Genomic DNA, 19,111 nt, shown 5'->3' on the forward strand with positions numbered 1-19,111 from the left:
TACAAATGCAGTGATATTCAAGATTTGTAACAGATTATCAGTGACCTGTTATGAACCTACGCATTATCTTGTTATTCACGAACTAAATACCGAGAAAATTATATACATATATGTATATTTATATTATGGAATATCTGTAAAAGGTTTCCAGGTAAAAGTTATGACCTAAGAAATTTATCAAAAATCGGTGGCACATATAAACAATCGTTTAGATTTTAAAATTAAAACATAATTCGTGATATAAACATCCTTTCTAAGTTTTATCACAAGAATGTTAATACAGAATTATATGATTTTCAAAATTTTTTATTAGTAAACAGTATTGATTATTTCTTAATTACATTTCAGTAGCTGATCGATTGTTATCATAATAATATTTAATTATTTCTGGTTAAGATTACAAAATTCCTTATTAATAAATGAAAATCGATAAGACTGAATTACAGTATATTTTTGAGTGAAATCATTATTTTGCTTGAGAATACGATGTATATCACGATCTTGTATTCAATATACACACAAGATTAAAATAATTTATCACTTGTTATGCAATGATTCAATTTTGAGTTCAAGGAATCTAAACCAATGAACATCGCACAGGTCAAGCTGTCATGATATACGACCAGTATATAAGTCCATTTAAGAGGAGGAAGCTCTCATTTTCTACTAGGCGTTATCCACGTAACATCATGTGGTTGTATATGACTTTTCTCCTAATCAGTAAGTAGGCGTTAATATATCACAAATAAAATTAATATCAATTTCTACGAAAATTGTACGATCATTTCTCATCTGTTAGTACGTGTCTAAAAGAATTCTTTTTATTACGTGATAAAGTTATTATAGTAAAATTTGAAACTACTATATACGATATCTTTATTTACGATGATTTCAAATGGATTCAAAATTATAGAAGTTGCCACTATTCTTAAAAATTCTACAAATTTGTTGTGGATAAAATTATTTATAACATTAATAACATGATATTAATTTGTATATAACGTAATAACCTACAAATATAATTACATCAATATAAAATATTGTGTACAGACAAGTAAGAATTTTTGTTAATATGTTATAGATATAGTAGTTGTGCAATAGATATTTTACAGAAATATTTGTTGACACATAAAATATACGATGTGGAATAATATAAACGTACAGCAATAATTTTGATAAAAGTGATAATCCAGTAAACATTACACATTTAACGGTTACATAAATTGAATATAATAACTACCTACACAACAAAGTAACTATATGTACATGTGGTATGTAATATTTATATGGTTGAGTGAAAAGTTAAAATATTAATGTTATGTAACTGTGACTTGGTGTTTAATGGGAAGTGACAAATTTTATATGATTGAAAACTTTTAATTTTAAAGCATACTGTAACTATTGTAAAATATTAAAGAATAAACAACTGGTAAATATACAGCGTGCAATAGTTCTAAAGATTATATGTATAGATATGCAAATAAAATAAAAAGTCTAATACAATTAGGTATTCATTTTTCATCATTCATGTTTTTACACATTTACTGTGTATTATTTATTAAAATATGTTTGTGAAAAATAATATCTCTTTCTTCCCAGTTGGAACGACGACAGCTGAGCACAACAATGCTTGGGAAACAGGAAATGAATATCACTTTCTTATTCAAAGTCGAACACTGACGGCCTTACACAAGCTATCGGATCAAGTTTCTGGGATTTTGATAAAGGGTGATATCACCATTCAAGTAAAATCGACAGACACACTACACGCTGTGGTTTCTAACACGCAGTATGCTCCCGTGCACAAAGTATTGCCGGGAGATTTGGATTCTGAAATCACCGACCTTGAGTATCGAGAGCTTTCCCTCTCGGGAAAGCCCTTCGAGATCAAGCTTCAGAATGGATTGATTCAAGATGTATTGATCGATCAAGACGTATCTACTTGGGAGGTGAATTTGTTGAAGAGTTTCCTCAGTCAACTGCAGATTGACACGCAAGGCGAGAATGTGATAGCAAGCAGAGACACGCAAATGCTTGACGACAGTCGGCTCCACGATGTATTTGAAGTCATGGAAGACTCTGTCGGTGGCAAATGTGAGGTTCGTTATATTATTTCGCCACTGTCTGAAAAAGATCTCTCCGAGAACCCAGAATATGTACCTTTGCCAAATCTCCGCAAGGATGGTCATCATATCGAGGTCATAAAGATGAAGGATTACAATAGATGCGAGCAGAGAATGGCGTATCATTCTGGTATCGTTGGTAGGATGGCATGGGAACCAAGACCCAACGATGATCTTTTCTGGGTGAGTTGGATTTTTACTCATAACTACTCTTATAACACTCGAGCTGACGAAACTTAATATCATAAAGATTGATATACAGAGTTTTGGCAAAACTCTCGCTTCGGATAAGCATAAATGACTATTTGTATTATTATTTGCATGCATACAGTACTTGAAATAAAACTTTACATAACACTAAGGCTAGGTTCCTACCCTGCTTAACTTTACTTTTAGCTCAAATCATTCTGTTCGTCTCTTTTTACAAGAAACCGAAAGTGACGTAAAGTAAGTTAAGCTAAAGTAAACTGTATGTTCCCAAAACGTAGGAATCAGATAAAAAGTTTTTCCTAGTGAATCAAACCTGAGAGCCAAACTTAATATTGACGTAAAAGACTCAAAGATCGAAAGGAAGACTTATTCTTGCAATCATATGTTTGTTACAGAGATTATCTTCGAGTCACATTATCATCTCGGGCAACCTAAAACGTTTTACTATTCAATCGTCCGTGACGTCACACGAGATATTCGTCAGATCTAAAATAGAACGTACATACTCTGGCGCTGTCTATAGTAGGGTGAACTTAACTTTGGACAGAATGAGCACTGTCTCCAATCTCATGCCTGTGTCCAACAATCTCATGTCAACCGGAAACTTAGTATACATTTACAACAGTCCATTCTCTGATCAGCACACACCGCGTCGTCCGAGTGAAATTCGAAACTTTTTGGCAGCTCGGACGTCCGAGAAACACATTTCTAAAAGGTCTAGCGAGAGCCACGGCGACGATGACGATAGGAGTAACTTAAACAGCGAAGAACGCGATTACTTTCAACCTAAACCAAAATTAGAAGACGCTCCGGAGATTCCGCTATTACCTTATTTTGTGGGCTACAACGGCAGCAGCATTCTAAAATCTGAAAAAAATTTTACTGCAATAACGTGCAATTTAATCACTTGGATAATACAAAAAATCGAAACCTACGGTAGTTACGCGTGGGAGCCGCCACTTCTAGATATGGACCTTTTAGAGAAATATATGATTCTCATTAGACTGATGCGTACCATGAATGTTGCGCAAATAACTGAGATAGAGGAAACGCTGGCCGAATTGATAGCCCGTGACTCATCTCGCGGTGAAGAAAAGAAAATTCTTCAACACACTGTATGGGATGTCTTACGCAACGCCATTGCACACGTCGGAACTGGACCCGCTCTTATCACCGTGAAAAATTGGATAAAAGACAAAAAAGTTGAGGGCAAGCAAGCGGCAGGTATTATTTCTCAAATTCCCAAAGCAGCACTCACGCCTACACCAGAATATATCAGAGAGTTTTTCGTAAGTATTTATTATATCAATTATATCAAAACAACATACATATGAAAAGATCTCAGAAGATGTTTAATCTTTTAAAATTTATGGCGTCCAAATACTTATATCGGCAATTACGTATTACAAATATGTACGAACTAATTTCAATGTTTACTTGTTGTGTAGGAATTGATTACGGACGAACAAGTAAGGAAACAGAAAATTTTGAACACGACTGCACCTGTGGCATTTGCCGAATTGGTCCATAACACCCACAACAACATGTCATCCCGCTACTATCCGGTCTACAGTTTCGGTCGTATGGTCCCCAAAAATGACAGTGCGCTCCTTGAAATTTATATTCCTTACATGGCCACTCAATTGAGAGAAGCTATCGAGGAAGGCCACAATCCTCGCATTCAAACGTATATTATGGCATTGGGTGGATTTGGTCACCCGAAAATACTCTCCATTTTCGAACCATATCTGGAGGGCACCTTGCCAATATCGAAGTTCCAACGTTTGATGATGGTCATCTCGTTAAACAAGTTGGGCGAAAACTTTCCGCGTCTCGCCAGATCTGTCGCCAACAAGATCTATATAAACACGATGGAAGCCTATGAATTACGTTGCGCAGCTGTCTATGTCATAATGAAAACCAATCCACCTTTGAGCCTATTGCAACGAATGGCAGAATTTACTCATCAGGATCAAGACAAACAAGTGAATTCTGCTGTCACGACTAGCATAGAGGGCCTCGCTAATTCGAAGGAACCGGAGTTCAAAGAACTCGCTGACAAGGCGCGTATCGCTAGGAAGCTGTTAAAACCTTCCACTTATACCAAAGATTACTCACACAGCATCCTTCAGGAGATAACTATTGCCTCCTTAAACATTGCGCAAAGATCTTTTCTTGAAACGATTGCTAGCGATGACAGTACAATGTTTAAAGGTTTGCATTTGAATAGTCAACAATCTTACGGTAACTTTAAGTTTCCTTCCGGGAAAGCAACATTTGCAATATCGAACACCAGAGGATTCCTAGATATGTGGTACCAGATGCCCTGGATGAAGCGAGATAATATCGAAAAGAAATTGATTATTGAAGACACTATCGAAAAGCTCGGCATTAAATCCGAGGACCCGGAACAGATCGAATGGAGTGTCTTCGAAGATTCAGTATTTGCAACAAAATTCTATGCCTTTGACAATCATACGTTTGACGATATCGCCAATAGTAAGTATTATTAAATATATTTGAAAGGTAATTGCCTTAGACATCCCAGTAATAAAAATGACAAACCATTATTACAGTGTTTACAAGGTACGTTGAATCGTTAAAGTCATCTCGAGAGTTTGAAACCGGGCGTCTGAATTATCTATACTGCTATGACACGACGCTGGGATTCCCAACTGAAAGCGGCCTGCCGTTTAGTTCTACATTAGCGGCATCGCAATTCATAAGAATTGCCAGTGCAGAATCTCACAAAAATGGAATCTCACCAACTATGAACTATACGGACTCAACAGTGATGGGCCATATAGTATATACCGAAAAGATCGAAAGCAGAGTTGGTTTCGTCGCGCCTTTCGAGCACAGACATTATATTGCTGGTATCGATATAAACACAGAGTTCTTTGTACCCGCTGGTTTACGTTACATATCAGAAGGAAAGAAAATTGTCCCAAACGTACTTCCCAAATATTATCAATACGTCCGCAACGGGCCTTCGGCGGTTTATCACTCCGTCGTCCCATATACCGCAAGACACGACATTCTTTCTTTTAGCACTAATCCCAGTAGCGACACACGCGTGGTGAACACGAAGGAACCACATACAGTAGAATTTTCGCTAGACACTTTGATGTCCATACAATGTTCTGTAAAAAGTGATCATATTGACGAGGAAACCTCGAAGAAAACTGGACTTGAAGCTGCTGCAGAGATTATTAACGTGTTTCGTAAAGGTGGCCCCTATTACAGAAAATTCCTCGCATTGTTCGATCTCCACACTTTAGAAGTGAATATAACTTCCGACACTTTCCGACAGCCGTACAGAATGTTCGACACAATGTACGACATCGACGCCAGTTCGGAGGCAACAATTCCTGCAATAATGAACAAACAGCCGGAAAGCGAGGCGAGAAGAGAACAATTCCTAAGGGAAGTCAACAAAGATGTCGATGCTGCCGTCAGTTACGTCTATGACATAAGTATTCTTACGAGTGAGCGTATTAATTACGTTTTCACCCTCGCTTTGGCAAACAACCGCGCGAATAATAAATTTCAGACCCTTTTATATTGGAATGCACAAGATCCACGGAGCGGAGAAGTCTCCCAGGAGTTTTGTGCTATTGGAAACACAAAGTCATCACAGATAACACCTCTAAGTTTTAACAAAGCTATTGAGAAGATTCCGAAGAACGAATTCAAAATTGAGGTGCGATTTGGAAACTGTACGAACGGAGAAACAATCGGACTGAAAGGAAATTTGACTCGATCTAATGATTTCAAGGAGAGGGCAATGAAATCTGAGATAGTCAAGAAATGTCAGGAAGAGATAAAACAAGGCAATGTTTGGCTGCCAATTTGTCGAGATGCCAGTGAGTCAATTAGACAGAAAGATCATCTGACAATGTCAATAGACTCAAAGCGTCTCTCTGTTCTTGCCAGCACTTATATCCTTAACGCCAGGAAAAAGGACCAAGATTTAGAGGATTTCCCAAACACGGAACTTACTGACGAAAATACTGTCGATGTGGACATGAAAGCACTGTCCGATAATAATTCGATAATTTCTTTGCGCGCTATGGGCTTTACGTTCTCTGTGCCAGACATTTCTGACCAAAAACTGAATACTATAAAAATATTGAATAAACTTTTCAAGGAAGACTCAGAAGGATGTAAGTTATTGAATTTTGATGAAATTAATATTTGAATAAACTTCTCTTAAATAAAACAAAATTTAATGCACGGATAGCATATCAAGCTTTGTGAAAACAAAATATTCGAATCTTAATAACGACATAAGTGAGGATTTTTTGTTATAACGATTCGACCTTTTTTTACATTTATCATAGAAAATATTGGATAAAATGTCTTCTAACATGTTACGCAAGTTATTTCTGTAATACAACCTTAAAATAAACACGAGACTCTTTTCGTTTGCAGCTACGTGCGTTCTCGACAAAACTCAAGTTGTTACTTTTGACGAGAAGGTCTATCCTGTGAAATTAGGGGACTGTTGGCACGTGTTAATGACCACTTACCCAAAACGGGATCCCAATAATCCCGAAGAAACTTTAAGCATCCCGAAATATATGAGTACGATTGTCATGGCACGAGAAATGGATGATGGCAGTAAACAGATTCAAGTAATCTTCGGTGATGACAAAATTCATCTGTATAAATCGGGCAATAGTTTTGGAGCAGCAATTGGCGACCAAATAATTAGTTTCGCAAGTAGTAACTCTTCAGGATTTAAGAGTTTTCGAGAAAATAACATCGAAATCTATCGGCTAGACGATACGATCACAATTTTCTCACTTGAATATGGAATACGCGCTGTATATGACGGAGAACGTATCCTACTTCGTGTAAGTAAGAAAGTAAAGCAAGTTGTGCATAATTAAAAAATTGCATTTAGCATAATAGTGAGATACATTAAATTTAACTGTAATGAAATGTTTTTGTTAGGCAACGCACCAATATCTCAGTGCCGTACGCGGTCTCTGCGGCAATTACGACATGCGATCGGGCAACGATTTCATCGTCCCTAAGAATTGCATCCTGACAAAGCCTGAAGAATTTGCTGCCACATATGCCCTGACTCAGGAATACTGCCAAGGTCCCGCTTTGGAGAACAAACAAAAAGCCGAACAATCCACGTGTACTCCGAGATCGTATCAACCGAGCGATGTCATCAGTGACATAGAAGCGGGAAGATCTGCGACGAGGAATAGAAGATGGGGCTATCATTAAGATAACCAATATATTTCAATTCAATTCAGGTACAGAAACAAACAAAGTGTGAACCAAGGAAGCTATCTTTAAATCGGATACTTTCAATGTTGTTATATTAATTTATTTTATATGAATGTAGTTTTTATAAATATTTTCTATTTGTAATCATATGCATAATAATAAAGTTATATATTTTCAATAGTGTCATTAGTAACTTCTTTTCTTTTTAAAAGTACGACATATACTCGATTAGAAAGTAAATTATATAATAAAAGAAATTGCATCTATATTCAAATTTTATTTAAAAATAAAATAAAATTTTGTGCGATAAATACTTTTCTTTAAATTTAGATTTTTCCTGCTTCTCTGAATATAAAATTTTAAAAGGTAAGGTTGTGAACTGGACAATTTAAGCGAAGCTTATTCAGTTGGCAGTCCATTTTGTTAATAACTTCATATAACTTCTTCGGTTGTATGTATTTGAGATTCTGATGGAAGCTCTTTCGGGAATATTTATTTTTTTGCTGATGACTCAAACATTTATTTTCTATCATAATTCTACATTCCTCTTTGAAACGCTGATCTATAGGAAAAAACGATATCTTAGTAAAATTGTGAAACAATATGATATGCGTTGCATAAAATTGTGACGTCAACTTATGATAAAAATTATATAATTGATTTTAATATATTAATCATTTTCAATATAGAATCATTTGTACCTCCGCAAATAGATACGCTTTCAGCAGATAAAGTTTTCTCAAACTCGCGAATCTCTTTCTCACATTTCTCAAAATAAGTGCCGCGAAAGATTAAAGAACGTTTACTAACGAATTGACAGTCTCTGCAAACGGATTTTGCTTTTGAGATATATTGATCATATTCGAGACACTTTAACATTTCTTCGATGTAAACGAAGCGAGTTTTGTCAATTCTTGTGATGACACCTGGACGACACTGTGTTCTCAACAGGTGATGCAGCTTTGGGAACATAACGTGTAAACGGTATTTAGATTAAACTATGTAACGTTTAGATTTAAGTGCACATGTGCAAATTGCAAGGAAATAATGTTAGCACTTAGTCTTCCTCATTCTTTCTTATTAGTTTACCTTGAACAAGATAAATAAAATCCAGAGCATCGCTTCTTGTTCGCTCACGCTCTCGGCGTGTTCGAGTTCTTCTTGTCTAAATCTACAAAAAGACAGTGCATTGCCGATACTGTGCACAACGAGACATATGTGAGTACATTACTTTTTCATATTCTCTAAAGTTTCGTCGTTCTTCGTATAAACGTTCTTCAACCATCGCTGCAACTGCACAAAGTTGATCCGTGTTTTTCGAGACCAATAGCCTCTCCAAACAGCCTGGATCTTCGTTGCCATGTTATTGTAATAATGTTGCCACATCTGGTGAACACGTTCGACTAGATACTGATTAATGAACATCCTGGCGCGATAACCGCGCCAATAACGCTGCAGAATCGTCGCGTTTTCGTGAAGTTTACGTAGATGATTGCGAGTAATGATACCGCGGAACCAAGCCTAGATGTTAGAAGCTTTAAATGTATATCTATTAATATATATATCCCGCGTTGGTACAGCCGGTTTGTAACTAACCTGAATCTTACGAGCCGCGATAAAATGCAGACGTCTCGATGATTCGGCCGAATCGTGTTTATTTTTAATCGCATTCCGCAGTTCAACGGGATTAACCGCGAATCTCAACAGCGACGCCATTCTTTCCACACATAGGCCGCGTACAGCAGACACAACTGGGCTGCGTTCAGAAACGTCACCCGAACGCACCGGTGTATCATTTTATCCTTGTTTAACATACGGTGAGCAACAAGGATAGAATGACACGCTGGGGTTCCCGGGTGGTGTTTCTGAACGCAGCCCTGTTGAGCGAGCGCTCAGTATGATTGGTTAATATTTTTAGATCCAGCCAATCATATCACGAAATCGTGGAGCGCTCACTCAACAGTTGTGCCCGCTGAACGTGGCCATTTGGTTACATAGAAATCGCTACTTAATGAATGTTAAAATATATTTTATTTAATTAATAAATAGATATTAATAAATAATAGATAATAAAAAATAATAGATAGATAATAAAAAGAAATTAGATTAGAAATCATAATTTTGTATTTCTACAGTTTTTCACTCTTAAAACAAGACATATAAGGTTGATACTCACACATACCTAATTGTGATCTCTTTATTCGCTCACACTTCACCGGAAATGAACGTGTTTTTAAATAACTCCTATCTGCAACCGCTTGTATTTCGTATGAAGTGCAATTGAAAAGGTTTGTGAGTCACTCGTTTATTTGTAATTGATCAATTATTTTTCTATCTGGCATTTAGTCGAAATAGATAAATTGAGCAAAGTTTTTTTTCTAGGAAATTGTTTTATTTCATATGAAAAGTTATGAAGCGTGATTAAAAAGGTTTGCGAGCGATCCAAATAGTGTTTTAATTAAATATTTATTAACCCCGAAGTTAGCCAAAATTTAGTTACTCCTGTCGAAAGAAGAGGCGAAATTCCATCGGTACGTTTCTGGTAGTTTTCCTTCAATAATAATGAATAATTTAAGATATAAAAAAATTTTCTGCTAATTCAAGTCAACTAATATTACTCGTCTGTAATTTATCACTAGCGAAGAAAATATCAATCATCAATATATAAAAGCTTTCACGTCACTTAGGATGCGTTTCCTCAGTTCTAGCGCGTCACGCGTCACGTCACGCGTCGCATCACGTGTAAAGCGTCGTCTACAATACGTGGATTAAACTTGGAGTAATGAGTAAGAGAGAACCATAACTTTCAGCTTTTGGTGTAAGGAAGCTAATATATTGGCATAATTTTTAAAATATTTGTAACACTGGCCGATGGCGTTTGGATTCGCCGAGAGTAAGCGTAAGAGCTGAAGTAGAAGTAAGAAATAAAATTGATTTATTTCTTCACTTCTACTCCTTACTCCAGGCTTACTTCATACATTGTAGACGACGCATTACCCTTGGTCCACAATCTTGCTTTAAGTAAGCTGTAAGCCTTAAACCGTAAGAAATTAACCAATCACAGGTGAGAGTGAGGGGAATAAATGCCTATGATTGGTTAATTTCTTACGGCTTAAGGCTTACAGCTTATTTAAAGCAAAATTGTGGACCAGGGGTTAGAATCCAATGGTCATACAACTTCTCTCTAAAAGCTATAAGCTATTCCGTAATTGTGTAATGTAAGATACTCCAATATTGCAAGACAGATAGGTACCATGAAAAGTTGCGGCCATGAAATAAATTTGGTATACATGTATACGAAAAGCAGAGATTAAAAATCACACGATCAAATATATATAATATGCTAAGAAAATCAAACTCGGTGCGAGTTTATACGAAAATAATCACGTTAATTAGAAGAAATAGTTACGTAAATGTAAAAGTACGTATCAATACAATAATTGTCGCGGGGTTCAAGTTGAGTGCAAGTCAAATGCTAGAATGCAATGTAGCAAGAAAAATGCAAAATGTATTCACAATTACTGTGTAATAATGTAAAAATATTCATACGAAACTCTCCAGGTTGCGACAGTTTTCGAATTATAATTAATATCAAGATTATCCATCGCGTAAAATTAATCAGACTGAATATACCGTACCGATCTGTCATTAACTCTCGCGATTCGGACAATATTAATTGTAAATATTCAACTATCTTATTTTTCAGTCTCTTATATGGAATTGTTACGTATGTGTATACAGGGTGTACTGAAACCACCGGATATTCTTTTAATCACAAATTCTTTAGACAATTTCAAGAGGAAAATTCTAATACAAAAATGTCGAGGCAATAATAGTTTTTAAGTAATAAGCGATTATATTTCACAAATACTAGGCCTGAGATTTCGCGCGCTCAAGTACGAACAAGTAATAAATAAACGAATTGTCTACCAAATACATAAAAAAGAACCATTCATATCTAATTTCTCGTAATTATTCTCATATAAAGTGTGTACTTACGTTTTGCAGCATGATTGACCAAATCTCGTGACACGATTGACCAAACCTCGTGGGATGATTGTGGAAACCTCGTGGCACTTTGTACAACACTCAGCACTAATCACACGCGACGCGGAAAGAAAACACGAAAAATATACGATTGCACACAATTACTATTCTATTTGCACTAGGTATTCCTTGTAACTTATCCGATGGTACGAATTTTAATCAACAGAAATCACCGATGTACAAATGTCAAATTTAAGTTATCGACGAGTAAATCTTAAAATATAATTAAGCACGATTAAGATTAATTGATACTTTATTTCTTCAATTAAACGTATCGCGATGATATTCGACTCACAGTTTCGTGAACGTAGAGTGAACACGTGTAGATCGCGCGAGATATCCGTCTCGGTTAAAAATCGCGTGGATTCAGCGATCGCGATTTCGTCCCGCACTTGTCGCGAACGCGTATCACGAAAGAATGATACAATATGCGGAACGGCGCGGGCCACTAACTCGAGTGTCGTCGCGTGAATGTACCTGCGTACGGCGTGACTTTGTTTTTGCCGAGCGCCGTTGACCGAGCGCCGAATTCCGAGAAATGACGTAGCGCCATAGACCGAGCGTTGAATTCCAAGAAAACTGGGTAGCGCCGTAAACAACTCGGTCGCCGAGCGTACCGGTTCCAAGAAATGACGTAGCGCGGTAAAAACACCTCGGTCGAGAACAGTCTATTGTACGGAGTCATTCGGCGCGAGTCAGTCGAGCGAGGCGGATATTCCGCGTGTACTCGCGTCGCTCCTCGTAACGCGATCATTTCCTACGAGAGTCTCGATCGTCTCGTAGGAGAACAATCGAACTCGGATGAATCTCTCTCACGCCGTGCTTGAAACTTAATTTTCGTCGCGTTCGGGAGTGCCGTTTAAATAATCGAACTTAAAGACTTTTCGCAGCCCATGTGAACAAACGGGAGTGTAAAATCGCGCGATCGTTTCCGCGAGTGTCAGAAGACAGCCTGAGTGGAGGAGGAGGCTTTGGAATAGGCATCCGGCGCCGGCGGAGCAACTTTAAGGTAAATGTTATTTTTTATTTTGTGTAAAATTAATCTTGTTCCGGTTTATTGAGTCGTTCGTTTCATCATTCTTGAATCTCGAAATAATAATTAGAGAAGAAGCAATTGTAAATTTCCTCAAATCTTATTCTCGTGAAGATCCTTTGCAGAAAAGCTCTCGCGCGATAATCGTGTGAACATCTAACCGAAAAAGTTGGACTCGCATAAGAATTATATTTTGCAATATTATTGTAACTTTCTTGAACAATATTTTAACATGAATTCTACATTGGTATTTTACAGAGACAACGTAGCAAACTCCGCTGCTGCGCATCGAGTCGGTGAGTAAGAAGTTGTTTTACTGAGGTAACAAATCTACATCGTAGATTGTAGATCCGTTATCTTCATATTAAAGAAATTATGTTGTCATCAGGGTTGGGAAGTAACTCGTTACTTGTTTTTTTTGGTAAATAATTTAACTTCGTTGCTTTCTCTCCATCTGTAACTGTAACTTAACTCAGTTACATTTTTTGCGCATAAACGCCTTTATCGATACTTTACAATTTAAATGCAGATTTGATATTTTTATTTTCATTGCAAGAAAGTAACTGCAAAGTAACGATTCGTTACTTTTTGAGTAAATGTAACTGTAACGCGTTAGTTTTCAGAATTGATAACTTGTGACTGTAACTAATTACATTTTTGGCAAAAAAACTGTATAACTGTAACTAGATACTTTTATAAAGTAACTTTCCCAACTCTGGTTGTAATATATCATAAAATAAAATAACGTGAGATTCTATTTTGTCGAGTAAAATTTTGTCGAGAACGCTGAAACATTTCCAATTATTATTGTACATTATTGGCGGTTATTGATTACCTATAATATCCAATTACAATATTAGTATCTATCGTGCGGGAAGGGTCTTTAATTCTGGATCTCACGTTATTTATTCGGTATTTCTCCCGACACTTTTAAGATGCGCATGAACAACATGCATAATCATACGCATCTTCATACATTCGCGTTCAAGTTTCGCGATCGGTTTTTAAAAATATTTCCAAGACATTAGTACTTTTTTAATTTCATTCATATTAGTAGTGTTAATTTATCGCGGGATATAATTAAAATTAATATAACGCGAAGTAAAATGTTTTCTGTGTGCAGACTTGAACTTTGAATTTAATAATTGAGTCACGAGAAAACGGTCCATACTCTCGAGTAAATAATGAAAGTAGAAATATATTTAATTAGTTTCATGCAGTAAATTTTTTCGAATTAAGATTCTTTTTTATTAACTTCTCGTAGTCGTGTATTTTTCGATACGATCGAATAATATAATTAAAATCGCTCGTATACAATGAAAATCGTACGTAATATCTGTCGGTGACAATAACAAACCGATCATGAAAGGAAATTTCTTCCTTCCTGATCTCTGGTCAAAATGACCAGACTGTATGGCCAGGAGCAACGAAAGGTATGTCCAATCTGGCCCAACGAGGGAAGACTGGATACAATGGGGGTAAGTGGTCAATATTGGCCACTCTGATGGAGTATATAAGTGCGTGATGTACAAAATAATTGATTTCTTTTGCATGTGTCAAAATTCGGGTGGGTGAAGTTGTTCTTCTTTATATATTCTCGCATGTGTGCGAGATTGAAAAGATCCCTATTAAATCCCAATCGCGCGCGTATTACAAATCAAACCTTTTATAAATCGCGTCGCGGTTTTAATAAAGGACTTTTAAGTCTATTAAAAATTGAAATATGGGTAGGTAGAAAAATGGATAGGACGCATCAGAATACGCATAGGTAAGGATTCGGGTAGGCAGGGACATAACTCGATACGAAGATAGATAAAATTATAGCTGCATTATAAGCTGCATTAATATGCCACAAATAAGTTTTTAAAGACTTTTTCTCAGTATGCAATGTAATAAGAATGAATATAATATGTGACTTAAGTAATGTACAAAATAATTTGATTGCATTTATTTGTCAAACTTCGGGTGGGTTATTCTTCTTTATATATTCTCGCACGTGTGTGCGAGACTGAAAAGACCTCTATTAAATCCCAATCGCGCGCGTATTATGACCCCAAATCAAACATTTTATAAATCGCGTCGCGGTTTTGATAAAACGCTTTCAGGTCTAGTCTAGTCTTAAGTTGAAACGCGGGTAGATAGAAAAGTAAATAGGATTATACACATCTTTTTGGTCGCGATTACATAAATAAAATGAAATAAAATTAACTTTAGAAATATTATGTGATAATTTGAAACAAATTGATAAATCAACGCAATAGACACGTATTTTATATTGCAAGAATTTTGTGTTCTTGTACGAATACCGAATATTTCATATGTAATTTCGAAAGAAGTACTGTATTGTATATTACATTTTTAATTTTATAATGTCATTATTTCTTTTATAATATTGTATACATTGTCAAGTAAATTGTAAGAAAAATAATTGCAAAGAAAAGAGGACCGCCGATCGAAATCGGCGGGGATGGTGGAGGGCCTCTACAGGTCAATTTGTTTTTATCGAATAAAATTTGTATTCAATTGGATTCGCATAGTTATAAGACTGTCGTAAAATCGGGAAAATCTCTTAACAGGCAAAAGAAAAACAGTTCGATCAATATTTTCGGGGTACAAGTTCCTATTAAAAAGTAGACTTAGTTTATAGTTAAAAAAATCACTGACCATTACTAAAGAAAAACATATTGCATTTATTTATAAAATCTCATATAAAAAGCTTTCGTATAAAACTATGCATTTAGTAAAAAGTTTTTAAACACTAAACTTTTCCAGAATATTGTCAAGATTACAAGATACTTATAGACCTATACTTTTTATGTATAATGACAAATGCTATTATTTAATAGTATTTATTTAAGTTATGAATCAGAAAACACACATAATAACTTGAAGTACGCTATTAATGCGTTTAATTAATGTCATCTTTTTAATTATTATTCCAAAATTTCTAAAATCTAGCATTATTGGCATTTTTATTTTTAATGAAATGAATTTTTAATTTTATATTCTGTGAGATTTTATATTTTTGAGGGATTACTTGAACTTTCATAACGGACACGTAGATTTTCGCAACGTTGAATTCGATTAGATTAAATTAATTCATTACGGCTCGAATGATTCTCGTGAAAAGGAAACTGTTATATATGTATGTATGTTATACATACATATATGTACACGTTTCTTGTAGCACATCACAAACACACATGCACGCGTGGCACATGAGTTCGATGACATATTAAATTTCTTCACGCCTTTTTCGTTGAAAAACAGCGTAGATTACATAGAGAGTAACGAGATTATATCTATCAATGATAACATGTTTCAAATTTAGCTTCAACGATGATAATAACAGTATAATCGCATGAAGTTATGTTATAGGAAGCGGCTTGTCGAGTTTTTCCAATAGAACTGATTTTTAAATTGTTGTCTCTCAATGTAAAAAGGTTTTCTAATTTTCTAGTTAGTTCGGGTAGTCATTAATGTACCATGCGTATAAGAATTATTACAATAAACTTCAAACCAATATATCAAGGCTACGAACAATACGACTAACACGAACATACAGCTTGACGTTACGATTGCTATCTTCAGGCTACTGTTTCTCTTTTGCCGAGTCCTTGACACTACGTGGAAATCCCGCGACTGTAAAAATATTCACAAATGTTATGTATTGCGACGGATAAGCGATTGCTATAAGTTTACCGAGGCCAGTGAGTCGCGCGACCCTGCGTTTAAGATTAATTTATTTCTTCGATAGAGCCATTTATAATTAAAGCTGCGCGCCAGACACGTTACATAGTTACGATTATTCGGTGCAGAGACGTTTCTCATTACGGAGGTGTTAAACAAATAGAAAATTGTATTAACTGACAATGAGAGTTACCAGCGATTCAATACATTTCGTGATTTATTAAAACGACTCGGTAGCTTTTAATTAACTCGATCGAGTATTAAGGACTTTAAACTATTTCGTGAATTTCTTACAATTTATGTTTTGCTCAATTTTGATTTTCTGAGTTTTGGATTAACTTTTGGAAGAGATGAAACGTTTCACCGTTATCACCACAATTATTACAATTTACGTAGTTGATTGATACTTCATAAGCTCTCCCGTGTCGAAAGATTATGTAGAAAAGAGAGACGGAAGAGGGAGAGAAAAATGCGTCGAGATTGTCTCACCGAAATTTCGAGGTTCTGCGTCTTTCGGATGATTTCGTCCAACCTTTCGCCTCTATCAATCAACTTTTGAACCCCGTTCATCAATATGCGACGTACCTCAACCAACTCTTCCTCCAGCTTTGAGGTCAAATTCTTACAGCTGTTACCTTGATTATATTCTTCCTGAAATAATGCCACTTCCGTTCTTTATGTACATGTGGAGGAAAGTCCTTTATTATGAGATAGGATTCTAATACGAGATAGCAGGTTTTCAACGTCCAAATTCAATCCCAAATCTTTTTTTGCTACGATTAAACGATCTAGCAATCCATTTTCCGCTAAACAGATTTCACTCCAAGGGCAATAAATTTATTGGAATCAAAATTTATGGTGGAACCAACAGATGACGTCTATTATAATAATTTAGGAGAAATCCGCTTTCTCATATTAATGAGTAAAGCCTATCTCGTAATAGGGGACTTTGCTCTATATATCGATATGATATATTTTACGTGCAATAGTGCTGCTTAGTTTAGAGAATTTATTGTACAAATCTACGAAATTACGAACATGTCTTGTGCTCCAGTTTAATCATTTCTCATTTGTTAAAACTAGCCAAAAAGTTTTAACGTACTTAAATAGCTCATAAATTGCTTTCTTTTAAATTTAATTCGACGACTTTAAAGTAAACTTCCTTTCCATAAAATCGTCCTATCGCTTACAATCATTTTCTTCAATGGCTTCGAGAGATCGTCTTCTGCGAGATTGGTCAGATTTTTCGATAGACCCGCCAACGGTAATTCTTTATACACGCTCCGTAGTCTCTGTAGAAATATTTGACAGCACGATTCTACCCATATTGCTGATGAAGGGCAGTCCACTTTCGATGTCAAACAGGCGTAGTAAAGTTCCCCGATCAACATGTGTACCGTGTATCTGTGGAAGAATTTAATTTTATACTCGTTGCAGCACAGATAAATGAGTAACAGTAATAAGGCACGTTAATCTTATCGTGGGTTAATTAATCCGTTGCGACCTATTACACTTGTTGAACGATTTCAGCACATGGCATAACAAGTAAAACTGCTGATATTCGCTGTATAGTGTATCTTATTAATTTAACGCGCTTCTTGTAAGTGAAAAACAAGTTTGGCACGCGAAATGTGCTGCTTCGCCGCAGATGAAATGTACAAGCCTAATTATATTGTTATTTTTTTACGATAATGTCGTTCTCGAATTTAAATTAGCATATTACTCTTGGTATGTGATTGTTATGCACACGAGTCTAAAAGATCTTACCTACTTCTGTCAATGCTGATCTTGTCATCCTCGGTAGTTCTCGTGTCGTCGACGGTACTAAGGGCGATCGTACGATAGATCGGATTTGGATCCACGGAATAATCCGCGATGATTTTGCAACCGGATTTCTCCCGCAAGCCCACCATAGCGTAGTACACGGTTCCGTTCATTTCAGCCGAAAATGAAGAAGACATCGAGGCTGAATGATGGACGACAACTGTGTTGTCAGACCATGTAGCGTTCACAGATGCCGGAGGCGGTAAATACCAACGTTGCCGGTTGTTTGTGCCAATTCTGATAGCCCAGTGAGCAACGAAAGAAGTTTCGATAATGCACGATGATAACACGCATGTATCATGTATCTCTCATGCTGCGCGAATATTGGACCGCTAGCGAATGTTGACCGCAAGAGGTGACTCGTATGCACCGATCGACTGATGTCTTCACCATTGAATTGCCGAATTGCAAAATGTAGACTTATTCAAATGCAACTAATAATTATAATTACAAGATGATAACGGAGGCACATCTCCGCTGGTTAATTATCAAAGGCTACACAGTACAAAGAGAATATTTATTTCTTTCGAAAATATGTCTGGTTTCAACGTGGAAATCTTAAAATGAGATTATATTGCGTTAATGGAAGAAAAACTTACTTGAATGAAGCAATTTTACGTAATTCAATCAAGAAAAATATATGCTTGTTATTTAAGAATAATTTTCTTGAATGAAAAAGAAACAATATTAGATAGAAAATAACGTATGTTCAGATCTTTATTGTCAGAATAATGTATGTAAGCTTGAAGTGACATTATAGTGTTTAAATAAAACTAATATTGTTAGAACATAAAATTATTAAATGCTTCTAAGGAGATTATAGATTGTTGCGTACACTGATAAAAAAATATCTTAGTCCAAAAAATATTACTTTACTCACGAAAATTATTTATTGGGTGGCTCCTAATAACTTATTAACTTAAATTTCAAAAATAAT

The 19,111-nt window shown here is 35.8% G+C and overlaps 2 protein-coding genes across 4 annotated transcripts; one reads left to right on the forward strand and one right to left on the reverse strand.

The window, feature by feature from the left end:
- Positions 1–488: 488 nt before the first annotated feature.
- Positions 489–7,735, forward strand: LOC105568182 (vitellogenin-1-like). The gene is made up of 7 exons (XM_012023633.1): positions 489–720; positions 1,600–2,306; positions 2,729–3,622; positions 3,782–4,832; positions 4,910–6,499; positions 6,768–7,192; positions 7,293–7,735. Exons 1-7 carry the CDS (start codon positions 612–614, stop codon positions 7,575–7,577), a joined length of 5,061 nt encoding a protein of 1,686 aa, XP_011879023.1. The 5' UTR covers positions 489–611; the 3' UTR covers positions 7,578–7,735.
- Positions 7,736–7,928: 193 nt separating this feature from the next.
- On the reverse strand, positions 7,929–18,731 carry LOC105568187 (spermatogenesis-associated protein 17-like). 3 transcript variants are annotated; one of them, XM_012023637.1, is made up of 5 exons: positions 9,177–9,329; positions 8,812–9,101; positions 8,670–8,751; positions 8,282–8,540; positions 7,929–8,142 (listed from the first exon to the last, which is right to left on the reverse strand). In XM_012023637.1, exons 1-5 carry the CDS (start codon positions 9,294–9,296, stop codon positions 7,940–7,942), a joined length of 954 nt encoding a protein of 317 aa, XP_011879027.1. In that variant the 5' UTR covers positions 9,297–9,329; the 3' UTR covers positions 7,929–7,939. The 3 variants fall into 3 exon arrangements, with proteins under 3 accessions (XP_011879027.1, XP_011879029.1, XP_011879028.1); XM_012023639.1 differs by lacking the exons at positions 7,929–8,142; positions 8,282–8,540; positions 8,670–8,751; positions 9,177–9,329 and adding exons at positions 16,214–16,302; positions 16,840–17,001; positions 17,541–17,754; positions 18,118–18,731 and having other exon boundaries at positions 8,984–9,101; XM_012023638.1 differs by lacking the exons at positions 7,929–8,142; positions 8,282–8,540; positions 8,670–8,751; positions 8,812–9,101; positions 9,177–9,329 and adding exons at positions 15,327–16,302; positions 16,840–17,001; positions 17,541–17,754; positions 18,118–18,457.
- Between the last annotated feature and the right edge of the window lie 380 nt (positions 18,732–19,111).

This window comes from Vollenhovia emeryi, unplaced genomic scaffold (assembly GCF_000949405.1).
Source record: "Vollenhovia emeryi isolate VEMERY1.0 unplaced genomic scaffold, V.emery_V1.0 DF939131.1, whole genome shotgun sequence".
Taxonomy (NCBI): Eukaryota; Metazoa; Arthropoda; class Insecta; order Hymenoptera; family Formicidae; genus Vollenhovia; species Vollenhovia emeryi.